This window comes from Schistocerca americana, chromosome X (genome assembly GCF_021461395.2).
Source record: "Schistocerca americana isolate TAMUIC-IGC-003095 chromosome X, iqSchAmer2.1, whole genome shotgun sequence".
Lineage (NCBI taxonomy): Eukaryota > Metazoa > Arthropoda > Insecta > Orthoptera > Acrididae > Schistocerca > Schistocerca americana.
Window position 1 is genome coordinate 695,499,034 of NC_060130.1, and position 16,693 is coordinate 695,515,726.

The 16,693-nt window shown below is 41.0% G+C and overlaps 1 protein-coding gene across 1 annotated transcript in view; it reads right to left on the minus strand.

Moving 5' to 3' along the window:
• Nucleotides 1-16,693, minus strand: part of LOC124556256 (cadherin-like and PC-esterase domain-containing protein 1) — a 119,174-nt gene that overhangs the window by 9,166 nt on the left and 93,315 nt on the right. The window contains exon 5 of the mRNA XM_047130243.1: nucleotides 1,060-1,206. Within this exon, the coding sequence (XP_046986199.1) occupies nucleotides 1,060-1,206 (147 nt within the window). The remainder of the gene's footprint in view (nucleotides 1-1,059; nucleotides 1,207-16,693) is intronic.

The following is a 16,693-nucleotide window of genomic DNA, read 5'->3' on the forward strand; positions in this document are numbered from 1 at the left end:
ATATTTAAATTCCAAATTAGTCTGGAACGATAGGATGATATCCAGTGGTGATAACAGAACATGAAAGCCCATTAAATATTAGTTACTCTAAACCATTGGATCATCTTAAAGATATCAAAATGAGGAAAAAATAACTTAAGTAAATATCATGTAGGTAATTAAGCGCTTAAAATTTCATGGGGGTGGGGTTAAAATTTATTGACATTCAAACCGAGTTTGTATTATAACAAGAACGTTTGTTCTTATTTAAATTCAACTGTCACATCTTTATTTGCTTTGCGTTGTTTTATTAAATGTTATTTTACATTTTGTGAAATTGTTTTGTGGAGTAAATAATGAATTTTAAATATGGTTATTCTCTTTTTAGTTTAATGAATACTTTCATATGAACTTCGTGTTTTGTTCTATCAAATCCTAACTCAAGTAGTGTGAAGCTTTTGTTCTGTGCAGGAGTTTATTTGTGAGTTGTTCTGTGCAAAAATTTTACATCAAAGGAAATTTTAAAGTTTTAATTGTTTTGCTGAAGCAAAAATGCCACACACAAGATGTCTGCAAATACTTTCCAGTTTTCAGCTTGATGACCAAAGCTGGAGGTAAATGCTCAGGGTGTGAGTGGCGTTTTGGTAACTCGGATAGGGGAAGTAAGAGTAAAGAGACTCACTAGAAGAAAGGACTATATCAGTTTACCGTACTACTGACGATCGTCTCCGCTTGCCCGCGATCGTAGTTACTGCTCTGACGCCTCCTACATGCATCAAGGAATTTATAACGCTACTCTACGAAGAATGCAATAAAATCCGACTCACCATCATTCAGGATTTGAATATGTATATTGATAGAAGAACTTAATTTCACCAACCATTCTACGTGCATTATGGAATGTGGTAGAAAGGTCTGTCTCCGATACCTTTCTCACATTGTCCCGAATCACAGGTTATTTTTGCTATATTTCATTATTCCCTACCTCTCTCGATAGTGCCGGTGTTTATCAAATAAACATTAAATGAACGATATGTAGCTCGTGGAGCGTTGTGTGTGAAGTGGGTATGCATGAGGTACCTTATGGAAGTGGCAGGCGCATTTGCCCTGTAGGAAATCGTTGTAGCGCGCCGCCGTCATGTTGAACGTGTCGACCACCTCCATTTGGTGGTGGCTCGCGAACGCCGCCAGTCCCTGTGAGTGCTTCAGCAGCTTCTGCTGCTGTTCCTGCAAGAATAAACGACAGTGAACAACACATTAAAGTAAGCAGCGAAAACTCATGTCCTAGACATGAAAAACTAGTCTGGCAGTTAGAAATCAGATCAACTGGCTATAGCGTTTATACAGACTACATTCATGACTGCACAGTAGAATCCACTACCTCATACACGATATCTTCACATACACATGGAGTATGAAGAGAGCTACTCAAATGCCTTTCACCTGTGAAATAATTTTTGTTTGCTCTTATCAAAATGACCTGCAACGAAGCTTCCAGTGAATGTCGGGCGACTCATTACTACAGTATAAAGCAAGAGCGATGTAGACGGTTGTATACAAATGTTAAGTATCCAGACTCATTTCGCATATCAGGGATGACCACACCAAACTAGCCATGCTCCTGTGTGATATTGTTTCGTGGGCAGGCGACTCTAAGCTTCGGCGTTTCCGTGAGGTTCTTCGTGGCAGCGCCAGCGACGGTGCCCCTCTAAACGAGGCTCGGATTTGAGCGGTGCTGCCACAGAATCCCCCCTAAAAAGTTCCTTTCTTCCTTTGTATTCAGCATTGTTTTTTCCAACCGCTTACTCGCTCTGTAGCTAGCAGCTTCTCGTGGAGCTGTCGGCCTGTTCCGCAATGTTGATGCAGACTTTTGCGTGAAATATGGTAACCCAGATAGACACGCCTTAGGCCACTTCTTTATTTTTCCTTGACGAGAAGAAATGATTACATATAACTCAATTCCAGATACGTATTAGAACAATTGAAAACTGAAATGATCCAGTATCTTTATTTCAAAATTCTCTTTGCCAAGATCTTGCTATTTCGTCTGTATCTTCATGGTAAGTATGCTGTGGACTCTCCTGTCTTCCAAGATGACGACTGCTATGTTCACTGGACGTAATACACTGAGGTGACAAAAGTCATATGATATCGATAGGCACATATACAAATGATGGTAGCATCGCGTACACAAGGTATAAAAGGGCAGTGCACTGGCGGAGCTGTCATTTGTACTCAGGTCACTCAGGTGAAATGGTTTCTGGCATGATCACGGACCCACCGCGGGAAATAACAGACTTTGAAAGTGGAATGGCAGTTGGCGCTGGCGCACGGGGCATTCATTTTCAGGAATCATTAGGAAATTCATTATTTCGAGATCCACAGTGTCAAGAGTGTACCGAGAATACCAAATTTCAGGCACTACCTCTCACCACGGACAATGCAGTGGCCGACGGCCTTCACGTAACTACCGGGAGCAGAAGCGTTTGCGTTGGATTGTAAGTGCTAAAAGACCAGCAATACCGTGTGAAATAACCGCAAATAATCAGTATGGGATGTACATCGAACGTATCCGTTAGGGCAGTGCGGTGAAACTTTGCGTTAATGGGCTATGGCAGCAGACGTCCGACGCGAGTGCCTTTGCCAACAGCACGACGTCGCCTGCAGCGCCTCTCCTTGGCTCGTGACCATATCGGCTGGCCCCTAGATGGCTGGAAAACTGTGGCCTGGTCAGACGACTTCCAATTTCAGTTTGTATCTCACAGGAGCTTGGATAGTTTGGGGTGGTCATCCCTGACATGCGAAATAAATCTGGATACTTAACATTTGTATACAAGCGTCTACATCGCTCCATAATGGTGAGGGCTGTATTTACATGCAATGGACTGAATCCCCCTGTCCAGTTTAACCAGCCACTGACTGTAAATGGCTATTTTTGGCAACTTGGAGTCCTTATGGAGTCATTCATGGACTCCATGTTTTCAAACAACGACGTCCTGTAACCGGGCACAGTTGTTCGCGTTTGGTTTGTTGAACATTCTGGATAATTGGAGTGTTTTTTGGTCACCCTTATCGCCGGATCTGAATCCCATCGAAAATTTATGGGACATGATTGAGAGGTAAGTTCGTGAACAACATCATGCACCGGCAATACTTTCGGAATTATAGATATCTATAGAGGCGGTATAGCTCAATATTTGTGCAGTGCACTTCCGACGACTTGTTGAATATGTCTCACGTCGAGTTGTTGCACTACTCCTGGAAAAACGAGGTCCGACACGATGTTAGGTGATATCCCATAACTTCTGGCACTTCAGTGTACTAGTCGCCCCTTTAAAAGAGCACTCTGGTCGCTCTGGAACTCTGTAGATGTTGTATAACCAGGTGGCAATTTAATCCTTCACTGTATACGTATGTCGAGATAGGGAATTGCTGTTCACGAGTTTGTCGGTTATATGGAATGAGCCCAGTAAGACGGGTCAATGTGTAGATGTATCAAAATGGAAGAAAGGACCAACCTTACTCGACAGTTTTTAAGAGCAAACCTTTGATGAAGTTGGCTGATTTATTGGTGTGTCATCGTGGACTCTCCAGCATGTTTACATGGGAGGCTGTGACACCCGTTGTCGCGTAACATAACGTATAAACGGTGGTCGCAAAAACATCGTAACCAACAGGGACTGGAGACGAGTGCCACGCTTTGCCAGTAACCAAAGTTTGAAACCCGTCAGAAATTTCTACTCTCAGTGAATGTGGATCCATCTCAAACAGGTTCCGAACAAACATTTCGAAGAGAACTGCATGTAATAACGTTGAGCGATGAGTGTACCGAGATCAATACTCACATGCAAAATTGTAACTCCCTACGTAACACCTAGACCACAGAAACTATCAACTTTGACAATGTTCTTTGTTTCAATAAGTGTTACCACCTCTCACTATATGAGAGTACGTTAGCATTGTCTAGTATGACCGTTTTGGTGGTCCGTGTGTTATGGTGTCTGGAGGCATAGCGTTGCGTGGCCGTACTGACTTCCAAATTCTCACTCAGTCTCAAGGCTATTATGACACTTTACTCTTTCCACATGTGCGTCTGTTCAGGGTTGCATTGGGACCTGACTAACGTCTTACGGATGACAATGCGTGACCACGACGAACAGCGCATGTGGAGGAGCTCTTGCAAGGAGAGAATAATCGGCGAAAGGACTGGCCTGCCTGTTCCCCAGACTTAAATCCCACCGAACGCGTGTGGGATGCATTGGGTAGACGTATTGTAGCACATCCACGTGTGCCAAAGACCACCCAGCAGTTGTCAGCGGCATTGGTGGAGGAATGGAACGCCCTACCTTAAAATACCTCAACAGCCTCGTAACCAGCACCGGACCACGTTGCACAGCATGCATTGCGTCCATGGTGATCACATCTCCCCATTAATAGCCATTTCCGCCTTCCGAAATGTCTAGGAGTCGATCATTAATCGCGCTGACTTCTATGTATTTATTATCTTTGAATAAAAGTGTAATTTCTGTTCGTACTGTTTCCACTTATTTTCTGCGCTATACTGCAGCAATTTTTTCTTTATATGGTCCAAGTTTGATCGATCTATGTTACCTCACAGTGACGAATCATGCTAAAGCTACTTCCATTCTTAAGTTTTTCACAACAGTGTAGTTGCCCGTCTTCAATGGCCCAGACAACACGAAAACTTGACTTCGGTTGACAACGGAATGGTCAATTCCAACATGTCGAAACATGCCCTGAAACGTTTTATAAAGTAAGAATACACCGAAAAAAAGACGCTGTCTAAATTTTAGATGCTAAGACGCATTGCAAGTATTTTTAAAAAATATTGAAAATTACCAAATTCGTAGTTCACTATGCGGCTGGAGAACTGGACACTCCTACCGGAGCTATAGAGGGTCGCACATGTGCACGCGGCAGGCGCGGATCCTTGGTTAACAGCACATCGGTGAACAGATAACAAGACTCGGCGCGACCGCCATTTGTAAAGTGATTTTCACTTTTCATTGATAGTTTCTCCAAAAACAACGGTCCACAGTTGCTGTTCCCTCAAATTCGTAACTCGGTAAATATCCATAATAATTAACAGTTGCTTTTGCGGTAGTGTGTTAACAATGGAAATAAAACTGAATTGTGGTGAGTGCTAATGTAGCGCAGTGTGTGAACTCGCTTTTTCTTCGTAAAATCTGATCGTGAACTGTGTGAATGAAAGAAAGACTTACATGATGTAATAAATATGCATCAAAATGAAACTCGCCAAACTGTGGTTCAAATGGCTCTGAGCACTATGGGACTTAACTTCTGAGGTCATCAGTCCCCTAGAACTTAGAACTACTTAAACCTAACTAACCTAAGGACATCAAACACATCCATGCCCGAGGCAGGATTCGAATCTGCGACCGTAGCGGTCGCGCGGTTCCAGACTGTAGCGCCTAGAACTGCTCGGCCACCACGGCCGGCGCCAAACTGTGAATAGAAAAACTATCCGAAAGATATACTGTACAGGATGGCCACAACGTCCCATAAGCCCCATTAATAATCATCATAAACACCTAAATTTAAACAAGTAACTTGAACAACAGTTCATTAGAGGAGCTTTTTAGGTATGAACCACATAGGGCTGGTTGTGATGTGCAGTGCACAATTACGGATAGAGATCTATTACACTGGGCTTTCAGAATTCCAACTGAGACGAACATTCGATCGGTTTAATCAGATTCAAGAAATCATACAGTATGAGTAGTCGAAAAACGACGGAGTTTACTTCAAGTGAAAGTGTAGAGGAGAAGCCATTAATTCATAGTTGACTTGAAGACGAAACTGGCCGTTATCCCCACATCTGCTGTGTCTAACGCCGATCACTCAGGTTTCATGAAAGAACTGCGAACACAGCTGCACTTCGTCATTTCGAGGCGTAAAAAGACAATCTTCTCTGCAGTTGATTAATGCTATGAAATATTCGTATACAACAATGACAGTGATAGGTATGAGTGTATTACTGTTTTTGCAACTTTATGTCTGTCTTCAGGGACCTGAAAGCAAATTAGGACAAAAAATAACAAAAATACTGTTTTCTGGTAAAAATCTTATAGCCGACTTATCTAAATTTGGAGCAATAGGAAAGAACAATTCTCAGCATTTCATTTGACGCTGCTTCCAATTAGTTGCAGAAATTTATTCATCGCATTTGTTGGACTCTTGTCCTGTACATAACGATCCCTCTGGCTTTCAAGAGGACGACGAAAAAACTTGTTGATATAACTCAGATTCCTCACGAAATAACCGATTTGGGTCTTAATAAAGAATTTTTCCGACTATGGAAAAAATTTTTAAGGAAATTGTCCGACAATACAAATTCCGAAAGCTCCGCACCATTTGAGATTTATCAGAAGAACAGTATTTTTAAATTTTAGTCATTTGTGCTTAACAGGATCTTTCGGTAAGTTTTACGACTTGCTTTAAGTATGCCCGGTATGCAGCACAAGAAGCAGAGCAACGGATAGGACCATTTCCTGCTCCACCGCACTTCTGTTCAAATAAAACTGTTAATTATTGTGAAGTGCTGATAAAATCTTCTCGGGTTGATAGCCGAGTCAATGTGTTGTTTTCCAGCAACGTTTCAGCAAGTTTCTTACTTGCCATCTTCAGGCCATCTTCGCCTGAAGATGGCAAGTAAGAAACTTGCTGAAACGTTGCTGGAAAACAACACATTGACTCGGCTGTCAACCCGAGAAGATTTTATCATCGAGATTCGCCGAGAAAGCCTGCATTCTCATATTGTGATGTACTATTTTTCTTTAGTCATGCGTTCTTTTCGTCATTCAAATGACACTTCTCTTTACTGCGGCGACTATGTGGAATAAACAAGGAACTCATTATTACTAAAATATACGTTATTCAAAAATTGTCATAAGAACTGTGTTACAGGAGTGTTATAAAATGATGTATGTGTAAGAAATATTTCATTTCGATAAGTTAAAGTTACGACTGATGGAAGTCAGCTGTAATGTAACATCAATCATTGATCGATTTATTTCCTTTGCCAGTCTCCTTTGTAAAATTACATACGCAGCATTATATGAAATGTATATTATTCAAAACATTAATAACACGAGACGTGTTTTGTATGGTTCAGATGCTTCAACTTCGCCTGTGGTACTGGCACTACGCAGCCCTACACTCTCGTCACAACCGATCGCACGCTAGGCCGGAAGGGCTGTACGAACGGCTGTCATGAGCTCGTGCGACAAAGACGACTAACTTCAACCATTTTTTAAAAATACTTGCAGTGCGTTTTAGAATTTTGACAATGTATTGTAGCTTTCCTGCACAAAAAATGTCACATTGGTCCATTCCCTTGCATGTTTACCCGTGTATTGTTGTCCGACGAGTTACGGTTTTGTCTCTTTCCAAATGATACAAAGCATTCAGTGTTTCGATGATGCACTGATCCGTGGATTGTGCATTTTGTTAAGGCCAGAGGTGGTTATGTGTTATTTAGAGGGTGACTTCCTACCGCGAGTCTCGTTCACTCAGTCTCGTTAGCGTGAACATGAGCCAGAATATTTCTTTCAACATTTTCTGTGCTCAGGTGTTGTCCTTTTCTGTGTACCTACGTGATGAATATCCTGTGTACTCTCCCATCTTCCAAGATAACAACTACCGTGTTCGTAGTGCAGCGCGCATTGTTTCCAATATTAATGTACAGTTAGGCATATTATCGCAGCCGGCCGCGGTGGTCTAGCGGTTCTAGGCGTTCAGTCCGGAACCGCGCGACTGCTACGGTCGCAGGTTCGAATCCTGCCTCGGGCATGGATGTGTGTGATTTCCTTAGGTTCAAATGGTTCAAATGGCTCTGAGCACTATGGGACTTAACAGCTGTGGTCAACAGTCCCCTAGAACTTAGAACTACTTAAACCTAACTAACCTAAGGACATCACACACATCCATGCCCGAGGCAGGATTCGAACCTGCGACCGTAGCAGTCACACGGTTCCGGACTGCGCGCCTAGAACCGCGAGACCACCGCGGCCGGCAATGTCCTTAGGTTAGTTAGGTTTAAGTAGTTCTAAGTTCTAGGGGACTGATGACCACAGATGTTAAGTCCCATAGTGCTCAGAGCCATATTATCGCAACTGGTCTCGCCCGCTAAACCAGTCGATCTTAATCTCATAGAAAATGACTTGGGCCATTTCAAACATCGGCTGAAACTTTGCGGTTACCATCCTGGCAATATGGTAGCTCGACAGGATGCAATCATAAATGAGTGGCTTCAGCTGGGTATGGCATACATAAAGAGACCTCTGGGCGCTCTTCCTCGCCGAAGTGATGCCGTTATAAAGACTAAGGCACTGTTACACGATATTAGCGTGATGTCCCTCGATGGAGAGTAATTTTTTGTCTTATTTACACGTTTGTGCTTATTTGTACGTTTTGGGTTATATACTATCGTTTCTTTTCATGTGCAAAATGTAACAAATACCATGCATTTATAACATATCATCCCATTATAGCGCGATACTACGAAATCGCTACGACACTTTGTAAACTTTGTTGCTTTGTTTCCTTTTGTCCTAGCAGGTCGGGCTAGTCGCGTGTCACAGAAAACCCCTTTAAGCGTCAGATGCAATCTACGTACACATTAGGTGCTCCAGTGGAGGTTTATCATTGGACGTTGACCGTAGACGTCTTCTGAGTGATCTAGGGTGGTCCACTGTACTTCGTCACTGTTTTATTCTTTTGGGTGTGTGTATGGCTTTTGGGGAAAAACTAATTAGCGGATATAAATTATTGGTACTGTTATTTTCTTATTCAGTGGAGTTTTCTGACGTCCTATGGCTTTGATATGACCTTTCCTATGCAACCTCTTGATTCGCTATAACATCTACGTGAAAGTACGAGCATTGAAACGTATGAACATGGAGGGAGTTTCTCTACTTTTAACGTGGAGAGCATCTTCTGTCTATACGTGGTAACAAACCGAAAGAGTCGTTTGCTCCCAAGAATATTCTAATTTTATAAGGCTAGCACATATATGTTTATCCTGAAAATTACCCTGGTAATTTACATAGTGACTTAGAATTTTTTTGTAGTCCCGTACACGCGATCCCTACGTACATACACCGCTGGTTGCAGAGCACTACTTCGTAACTTCTGTAAGTTAATGACACGACTGGGACATTAATTCCGACATAACATTGGTGCCCTGGTGAATAATGAATGCTTTTGACGTTCCGTAATTAAGTACCCATTCCGTCTCCATCTCGTGTACCAGAAACTGAGCTGGGATAGTTATCATCGTTAAACGGCGGCAGAAATGATCTATAATAATCAGAAAGTGACAGTTACACACTAGTGTTTGGGCAAATGGACCATAATCATCCTACTCTGTCATCTGGAATGACCGACTGGCTTCCGGCAGGCTAAGCATCATTGCTTGTAGACGACTAAGTTCCGCTCGTTTTGCCATGGTGCACAGTTTCTGTCATATTGCTCTGTATCTGGTTTACAGTGCTTCCTACGCAGTCAGCAGCTGCTCTATGATGTGCGCCTCATCAAGCGACGTAATCAGATAGTGACGACCGACAGGCTTTTCTCTGCACCTCCATAGGGAAGCCTTATGTTGCCTGCTTCCACTCGTTTTCCTGCACAGGAATCCTGTTCGCTTTCACTTTTCCTTTTTTTTTCATTGAAATGCCGTCACACTCTAACGCGTCTATTTTACGGCTGTGTATTGCCTCATAATCCATTTGATGCACCTTTCAAGACAAATAGCCATTTGGATGCAGCATGTTGGTAATCACTCTAAAACCCACGTGAAAAGTTATTTAGAAGTAATTGTCCTATAGCTGTTTTCCGTGTCTTCCTGTTGATATTGAGAACCGACCAATACCTTTTTTGATCTATTTTATAAGTCTCCGTCATAAAAATCTCTGTTTACCGAATCGCTTTTTCTCTTTCACCGAAGTGAGAATTACATTAATAAAGTGGTTTGCTTCGTGTTAGTCTAAATTAATAAAACAAACAAAGTAAGTATGTTTCTTTGGAAAAAGATACAGATTTTTGTTTATTGTATATCGTTTTAATGTAACACTTGAAATAATATTTCTGATTTACAACACATGGAAATATGGACACAACAGTATATATTGTTATTCTTGAAGAACGACGAGATCAAATATGTTCAGAAACACCGCGGCGTGGATGTTATAGGCTGACGGAGGAACAAGGGGTATCTTCTCGATTCTGAAACCAATGGGCACTGATCATATTCTACAACTCATGAACTTAGACCCACTTCACATTTCCAAACAACAAGCGAATACGTGTTGCGTCCTTCTATGTCAAAATATTTGCAGACATGACAGAGTGTCTACTTGAATATCCGTCCCAACAAAAAAATAAATCTTTACGGAGACACTAACATAACTTACAAAATAAGGAGAACCAAGAGGATAACGATTCTGATCTCTGAAGTCATTCCTACCCAAAGTAAGCCAGAGATAAGTTTAGCTGAAATTTTTACAAAGGAGCTAATGGTGTTCAGAAAGGATACAGTAAATAAAGTTCGCGGTAGAGTGTTTATTGGTGTCAGAAGTAACTAGGTAGTTCCTCTGAGTTAGTACGGGTAGAGATTAAACTCGACAACCGGAATAAATTATTAACTGGTTCCTTTTTCCGACATCCCGACTCAGATGATACAGTTCCAAACAGTTCAAAGAAAACTTGAGACTTATTTCAAATAGGTATCCTACTTATACAGATATTATAGTTCATGACGACTTCAATCTACCCTTGACATTTTGGCAAAATACATGTTTAAAGTCAATGATATGCACAAGACGTCGTCCGAATTCGTACTGAACGCTATCTCTAAAAATTATTTTGAACAATTTGTTCAGGAGCCCAGTCAAAGCGTAAATGGTCGCGAAAACATACTTAAACTCTTAGCAACAAATATACCTGAGCAAACAGGGAGCATCACGACGGGTACAGGGATTAGTTACCACAAGCTCGTTATAGCAAGACGGAATACGGTAATGTCCAAACCAACCAAAAGACGCAAGTTATATCTATTTAAGAAATCCGATAAAAATTCACTTGACATCTTCCTCAGAAAATGACTCAAACTATGTAAACGTAGAACATACGTGCCGTAAATTAAAACGAATAGTGTCGACAGCACTGATAGATGTATACGAGATAAATTAATGAGAGACAGAATGATTCCCCATGGTATACAAAACATCTCAGAAAACTGTTACAGAAGCAACAAAAAAAGCCTGCCAAAGTGAAAGGAGCGAAAAATCCTCAAGATTGTCGATGTTTTACTGAAGGTCGAAACTTAGCGCACACTTCAACGCGAGATGCTTCTAATGCTTTCCACAACGAATTTCAGTATCGAAATCTGGCAGCAAGTCCTAAGAGATTCTACCCGTATACATACTACATCAGCAGCAAAACACAACCAACACCTTCAAGGAGCAATAGCAATGGTAAAGTTACTGTTGATAGTGCCGCTGAAGCAGCATTACTAAACACGATTTTCCGAAATTCTTTCATCATAGACGACGAAGTAAATATTCTGGAATTCGAATGAAGAACAACTGCCAATATCAGTAACTTAGAAGTGGATCTCCTAGTTGTATCGAAGCAGCTCAATGACGCAGTAATATCAAGGCGTCTAGTCCAGACTGTATATCAGCTAGGTTCCTTTCAGAGTATGCCGAACGATAGCTCCCTACTTAGCAACTATATGCAAATACTCGCTCGACGGAAGACAGGTTCCTATAGACTTGAAAGTACCGTAAGTCACACCAGTATCCGAACAGGATATATGAGTGATCCTCTTAATTACAGACCCATATCACTAACGCCGATCTGCAGTAGGATTTCTGAACCAATAATGTGTTCGACAAATACGAATTACTTCGAAGAAAACGATTTATTGACAAATAGGCAACCCGGATTCAGAAAATATCGCTCTTGTGAAACAAAACTAGTTCTTTAATCACACGAAGTAATGAGTGCTACCGATAGGGGATACCAAACTGATCCCATACTTTTGATTTCCAGAAGACTTTTGACATCGTCTCTCACAAGCGACTTAAAATCAAATTGCGTGCCTACGGAGTATCGTATCATTTGAGCGGCTGGATGTGGGGTTTCTAGTCAGAAAGGTCACAGGTCGTAGTAACCGACGGATAGCGATCCAGTAAAACAAAAGTGATATCCGGTGCTCCCCAAGGAAGTATTACAGGTCTTGTGCTGTTCCTGATCTACATCAACGATGTAGGAGACAATCTAAGCTGCTCTCTTAGATTGTTTTGAGCTGATGCTGCTATTTACCGTCTCGTTAAGTCATCAAATGATCAAAAACATTTGCAAAATGATTTAGACAAATCTGTGCCGTGCGAAAAGTGGGAGTTGACTCTGAATAATAACAAGTCTGAAGTCATCCACATGAGTACTAAACAGATTCCAAGACACTTCCGTAACACAATAAATCTCACAAATATAAAGTCTGTGAATTCAACTAAATACTTAATGACTTTAATTACGTAGAACTTTAATTGGGACGATCACATACATAATATCGTGGGGAAAGGAAACCAAAGTCTGCATTTTGTTGACAGAACACTTAGGTTATATAACATTTCTACTAAAGAGACTGCCTACGCTACGCTTGTCCGTCGTCTTCTCGATTATTGCTACACGGTGTGGGATCCGCCTCAGACAGAATTGACGGAAGATGTCGATAAAGTTCAAAGAAGGACATCTAGTTTTGTGTAACCGCGAAACAGAGGAGAGAATGCCATGGATATGATACGCGAATTAGTGTGGCAATCATTAAGACAAAGGCGTCTTCTTTGTGATTGGATTTCAGTCACTAACTTCATCCTACGAATGTGAAAATAATTTTTAAGCGCCACCTACATCGGGAGAAATAAACATTGTTATATAATAAGATAAATCAGACCTCCCAAGGAAAGATATAAGTGTTCGTTTCTCCCGCGTTCGAGAGTGTACCAGTAGAGAAATAGCTTGAATGAAGGTGGTTCGCTGAACCCTATGCAAGGCACTTAATTGTGAATTGCAAAGTAGTGGTGTGGATGCAGATGCGTACTGCAGAATGTTGTGTAGAAAAACCACGCCACGCATAAGTTGGTATATTTCTTGTTTTTCGTATATGGAGTAATTGCCTCATTTTATATGAGAGTTATTCATAATTATGTTGTAGCTCCTTACTCCATTTATCGAAACGGCAATAACACAGAGAGTAGTCTGTTACTTTGTACTTCGACCCTACCACAGCTCGACTGTCAGCAATGACGTGTATCTGAAGATGTGACTACGTGGGTTGCTCAACTGCACGAGAAATTCAGACCGAGGCGAACATTGTCAGCAGGAACAGTCTCCCTACTGTTAGAGTTGTTCATATATTATAACATTGTTAAAAAACTTGTAAATCCTGTGAACTCCCACTTACTTTTGATATTGTCGTGTTATTTTTATCGGATATTCTAAATAGTACAAGTGACCTTTTCTTTGAATTATCACAGATGCAAATGACCTAACAGGGTAACAGGGATCGAAAAGTCATAAAACTTGGACTGTTGAGCAACGGAAGAATTTTATTTGGTCGGATGAGTCTTCTTTCACACTGTTTGAAACTTCTGGTCGCGTTAATGACCCAAGAGTGGAACATGGTAGGGTTTCGGTGCTGATTTGGGGAACTATATCGTGGCATTTCATGGGCTCCATTGTTACTCTGCAATATCACATTACTACCAATGTTTATGTGTCCATTTTGGCTGATCAGGTCGATCCCACGGTACAATGTTTGTTCTCCAGCGCTGATGTTATTTTCCAAGACTACAGGGCCGCTTTTCATACAGCTTGCATCATTTTGGTTTTGTGAGCACGAGGGTGAATTTTCGCATCTGCTCTGGCATCACAGTCACAAGATTCAATGTAATTGAGCCTTTTTTGTCTGCATTGGACATAAGGGTGCTTGATCGCTATCTACTTCCATCATCTTTATCTGAACTTGCCACTATTTTGCAGGAAGAATGGTATAAGATTCCCTTGAAAAACAAACAAGTATGTATCCATTCCGAGACGATTGGAAGCCATTTTGAATACCAACGGTTTCTCTACACCGCAAAAAGGCATAGTAATGTGTTGTGTTTTTGGCCTTTGCATATTTTTGTCCACCTCCTGTAGCTCCTTGTTCAGAGATCACTAGAAAAAATAGTATAATTTCACAATCTGCGACATGGTTGCGAATAGAAACTGACCCAGAAAGTGTAGACTATTTCTTTTTATTTCCGTCTATGATCATAAACTCGTTACGTCCTCAGACTGCCGGTCTCGGTCAGCAATGACCATCGTCAGATCTGCAGCAAAACATGGCAAAAACACAAATACAACTAGTGGATTGTCTACAACTTAAAACATAAAGTTGGCCACAATGGAAAGTACTACTGACACACATGCGGAAATCATGCACTTTAAATATGACGAGACATACCTATTTTAAAAGCATGTCCTAAAATAATGGAACCATAGTGGTATCGTCAGAAGATAAACATAAAATCAGTTCGGCATCGTTGTACATATATAAAATATGGTATGTACTAGGTCACAATGTCGGCGGACTCATCTTGTTGACAGCGCTACCGTTCACAACAAACTGCTGTGTAGTGGCCACAAAATGTTTTTGACGTAAGTTCGATAGATGTCGCTACTGTAGGGGTATATATGTTTTTCATTTATGTTGTTGTACGATATGGAATAAAAATGTATGTCATATATTTATTTAAAATTTTCCACAAGAGCGTATCAGAAATATTGTCACTAAACTATTTCATTCTTAACAATCTAACTTTAGTCATGGTTTTAATTTATTTCTATTTAATACTGTAACGACTTATACAACTGGTAAACCCGCTAGTGACTTTACCGATTGTATTCTTCTTTTTATTCCACATTGTACAATTATATAATTGAAATTTATTCTAAAACAGTATACGTTATTGTATCATTTTTCGAAGTAGATGTAAACAACCTGAAGAATCTTCAGTAGGGAAATCACAAGAAACCTCTGCGTTAATACTGCGGCAGATTTGGAGACTGAATAATCAACTTTTGATCGTCAACACTGTGCTGGGCTGTGATGAAATTCATTCATTTCTGGGTTATTTCTACCATTATAATTTACAACAGAAGTCCCAAATGGATGGCTAATAGTAGTTGCTGCCATGCTGCGAGTGAATTACTAGATTACCTACAATTCTTCAGCCGGATGTGACACTCCTTGATAGTCAACATACCCTCGAATCTAGTTTTGAAAATTAGCAGCACATTAACGTGTATGATGGATGTTTGTCAGGAGCTATTGTAGAGGGCATAATAGGTAATGACTTTTAGAGCTATAAGAATGTGTCAGTAATGGAAAAAATAAAAAGAAAGAAAAAGAGAAAACACCAACAAATCTGATATTTTCTAAATAAAGAGTATGGAATTTCAATTGTAGCGAACATTTACCTGTTAAGTTGATGCCGGTCGGTGTGGCCGAGCGGTTCTAAGCGCTACAGTCTGGAACTGCGTGACCGCTACGGTCGGAGGCACGAATCCTGCCTCGGGCATGGATGTGTGTGATGTCCTTAGGTTAGTTAGGTTTAAGTAGTTCTAAGTTCTACGGGACTGATGACCTCCGATGTTAAGTCCCATAGTGCTCAGAGCCATTTGAACCATTTGTTAAGTTAATGCAGTGTACTATTCTGTAGATACATCGAATTCATGTTTTGATGGTGTGTCTACCATAGCCAGAAAAATCTGACGCTGTGCCTTTAGTCTGGTTGTAGCGTGTGTAATAAATACATCGGTCATGAAGGGGAGATTATTTACAATGAATTAGCCGCCCTGTCCAATACCACTTCTTTATCACCATATAAAAATTCTTACCTGCAGATCTACTCTATGACCGTGGTAGCATCCGATTATGACCCTGATGTCTGTGTTTACGCCAGAATGAGCGACATAAACTGGGATAATGGGAAGCGCGCAGTCAAGTAACAGGGAAGTAGTCAGTTAATGGCATAATTATACGCTGAACGTTTAGAAACATATCTGAATTTAAGGTAGCCTTATTACAGCATGGGATGACATCAATCGACAGTTCTGGAATACTCGATATGCAGTGAGTCCTCCGTCCGAAAGACAAACAAGTAATAAGAGAGGAACAATTGAACATGAAGTAATAGATTATTCAGTCCTTAGATAGTTCTAACAAGTCGAAAGTGAAAGTTTTTTCCAACGCTGCGTACATGTGGTATTGGTGGTTAACCATGGCTGATGCAAGACAAGTACACAGAGGACGGTAAGCACAGCAGTCTTTACCACACTAGCACTCATATGTATATGACGCAGACGGCTCACAGCACAAGCTGCGTGGTGGCAAAATTATAGCAAGTAAGATAGGCATGTACTTGCTCTTGGAGGGCGAGCAGAATTCTATCGTTGTGAATTTAGACACGATTTATTCCACAGAAATGAAAGTTAGTTGATGTTAATTAAAGATAATTTGGTTCCCGGAAGATCATGCGTCTCAATAGGTTCCATGTAAAAGCTACATCCAAACGGGCTCCATCTGAAACTGCGTCCGAGTGAGCTCCAACTAAAAGTTGTA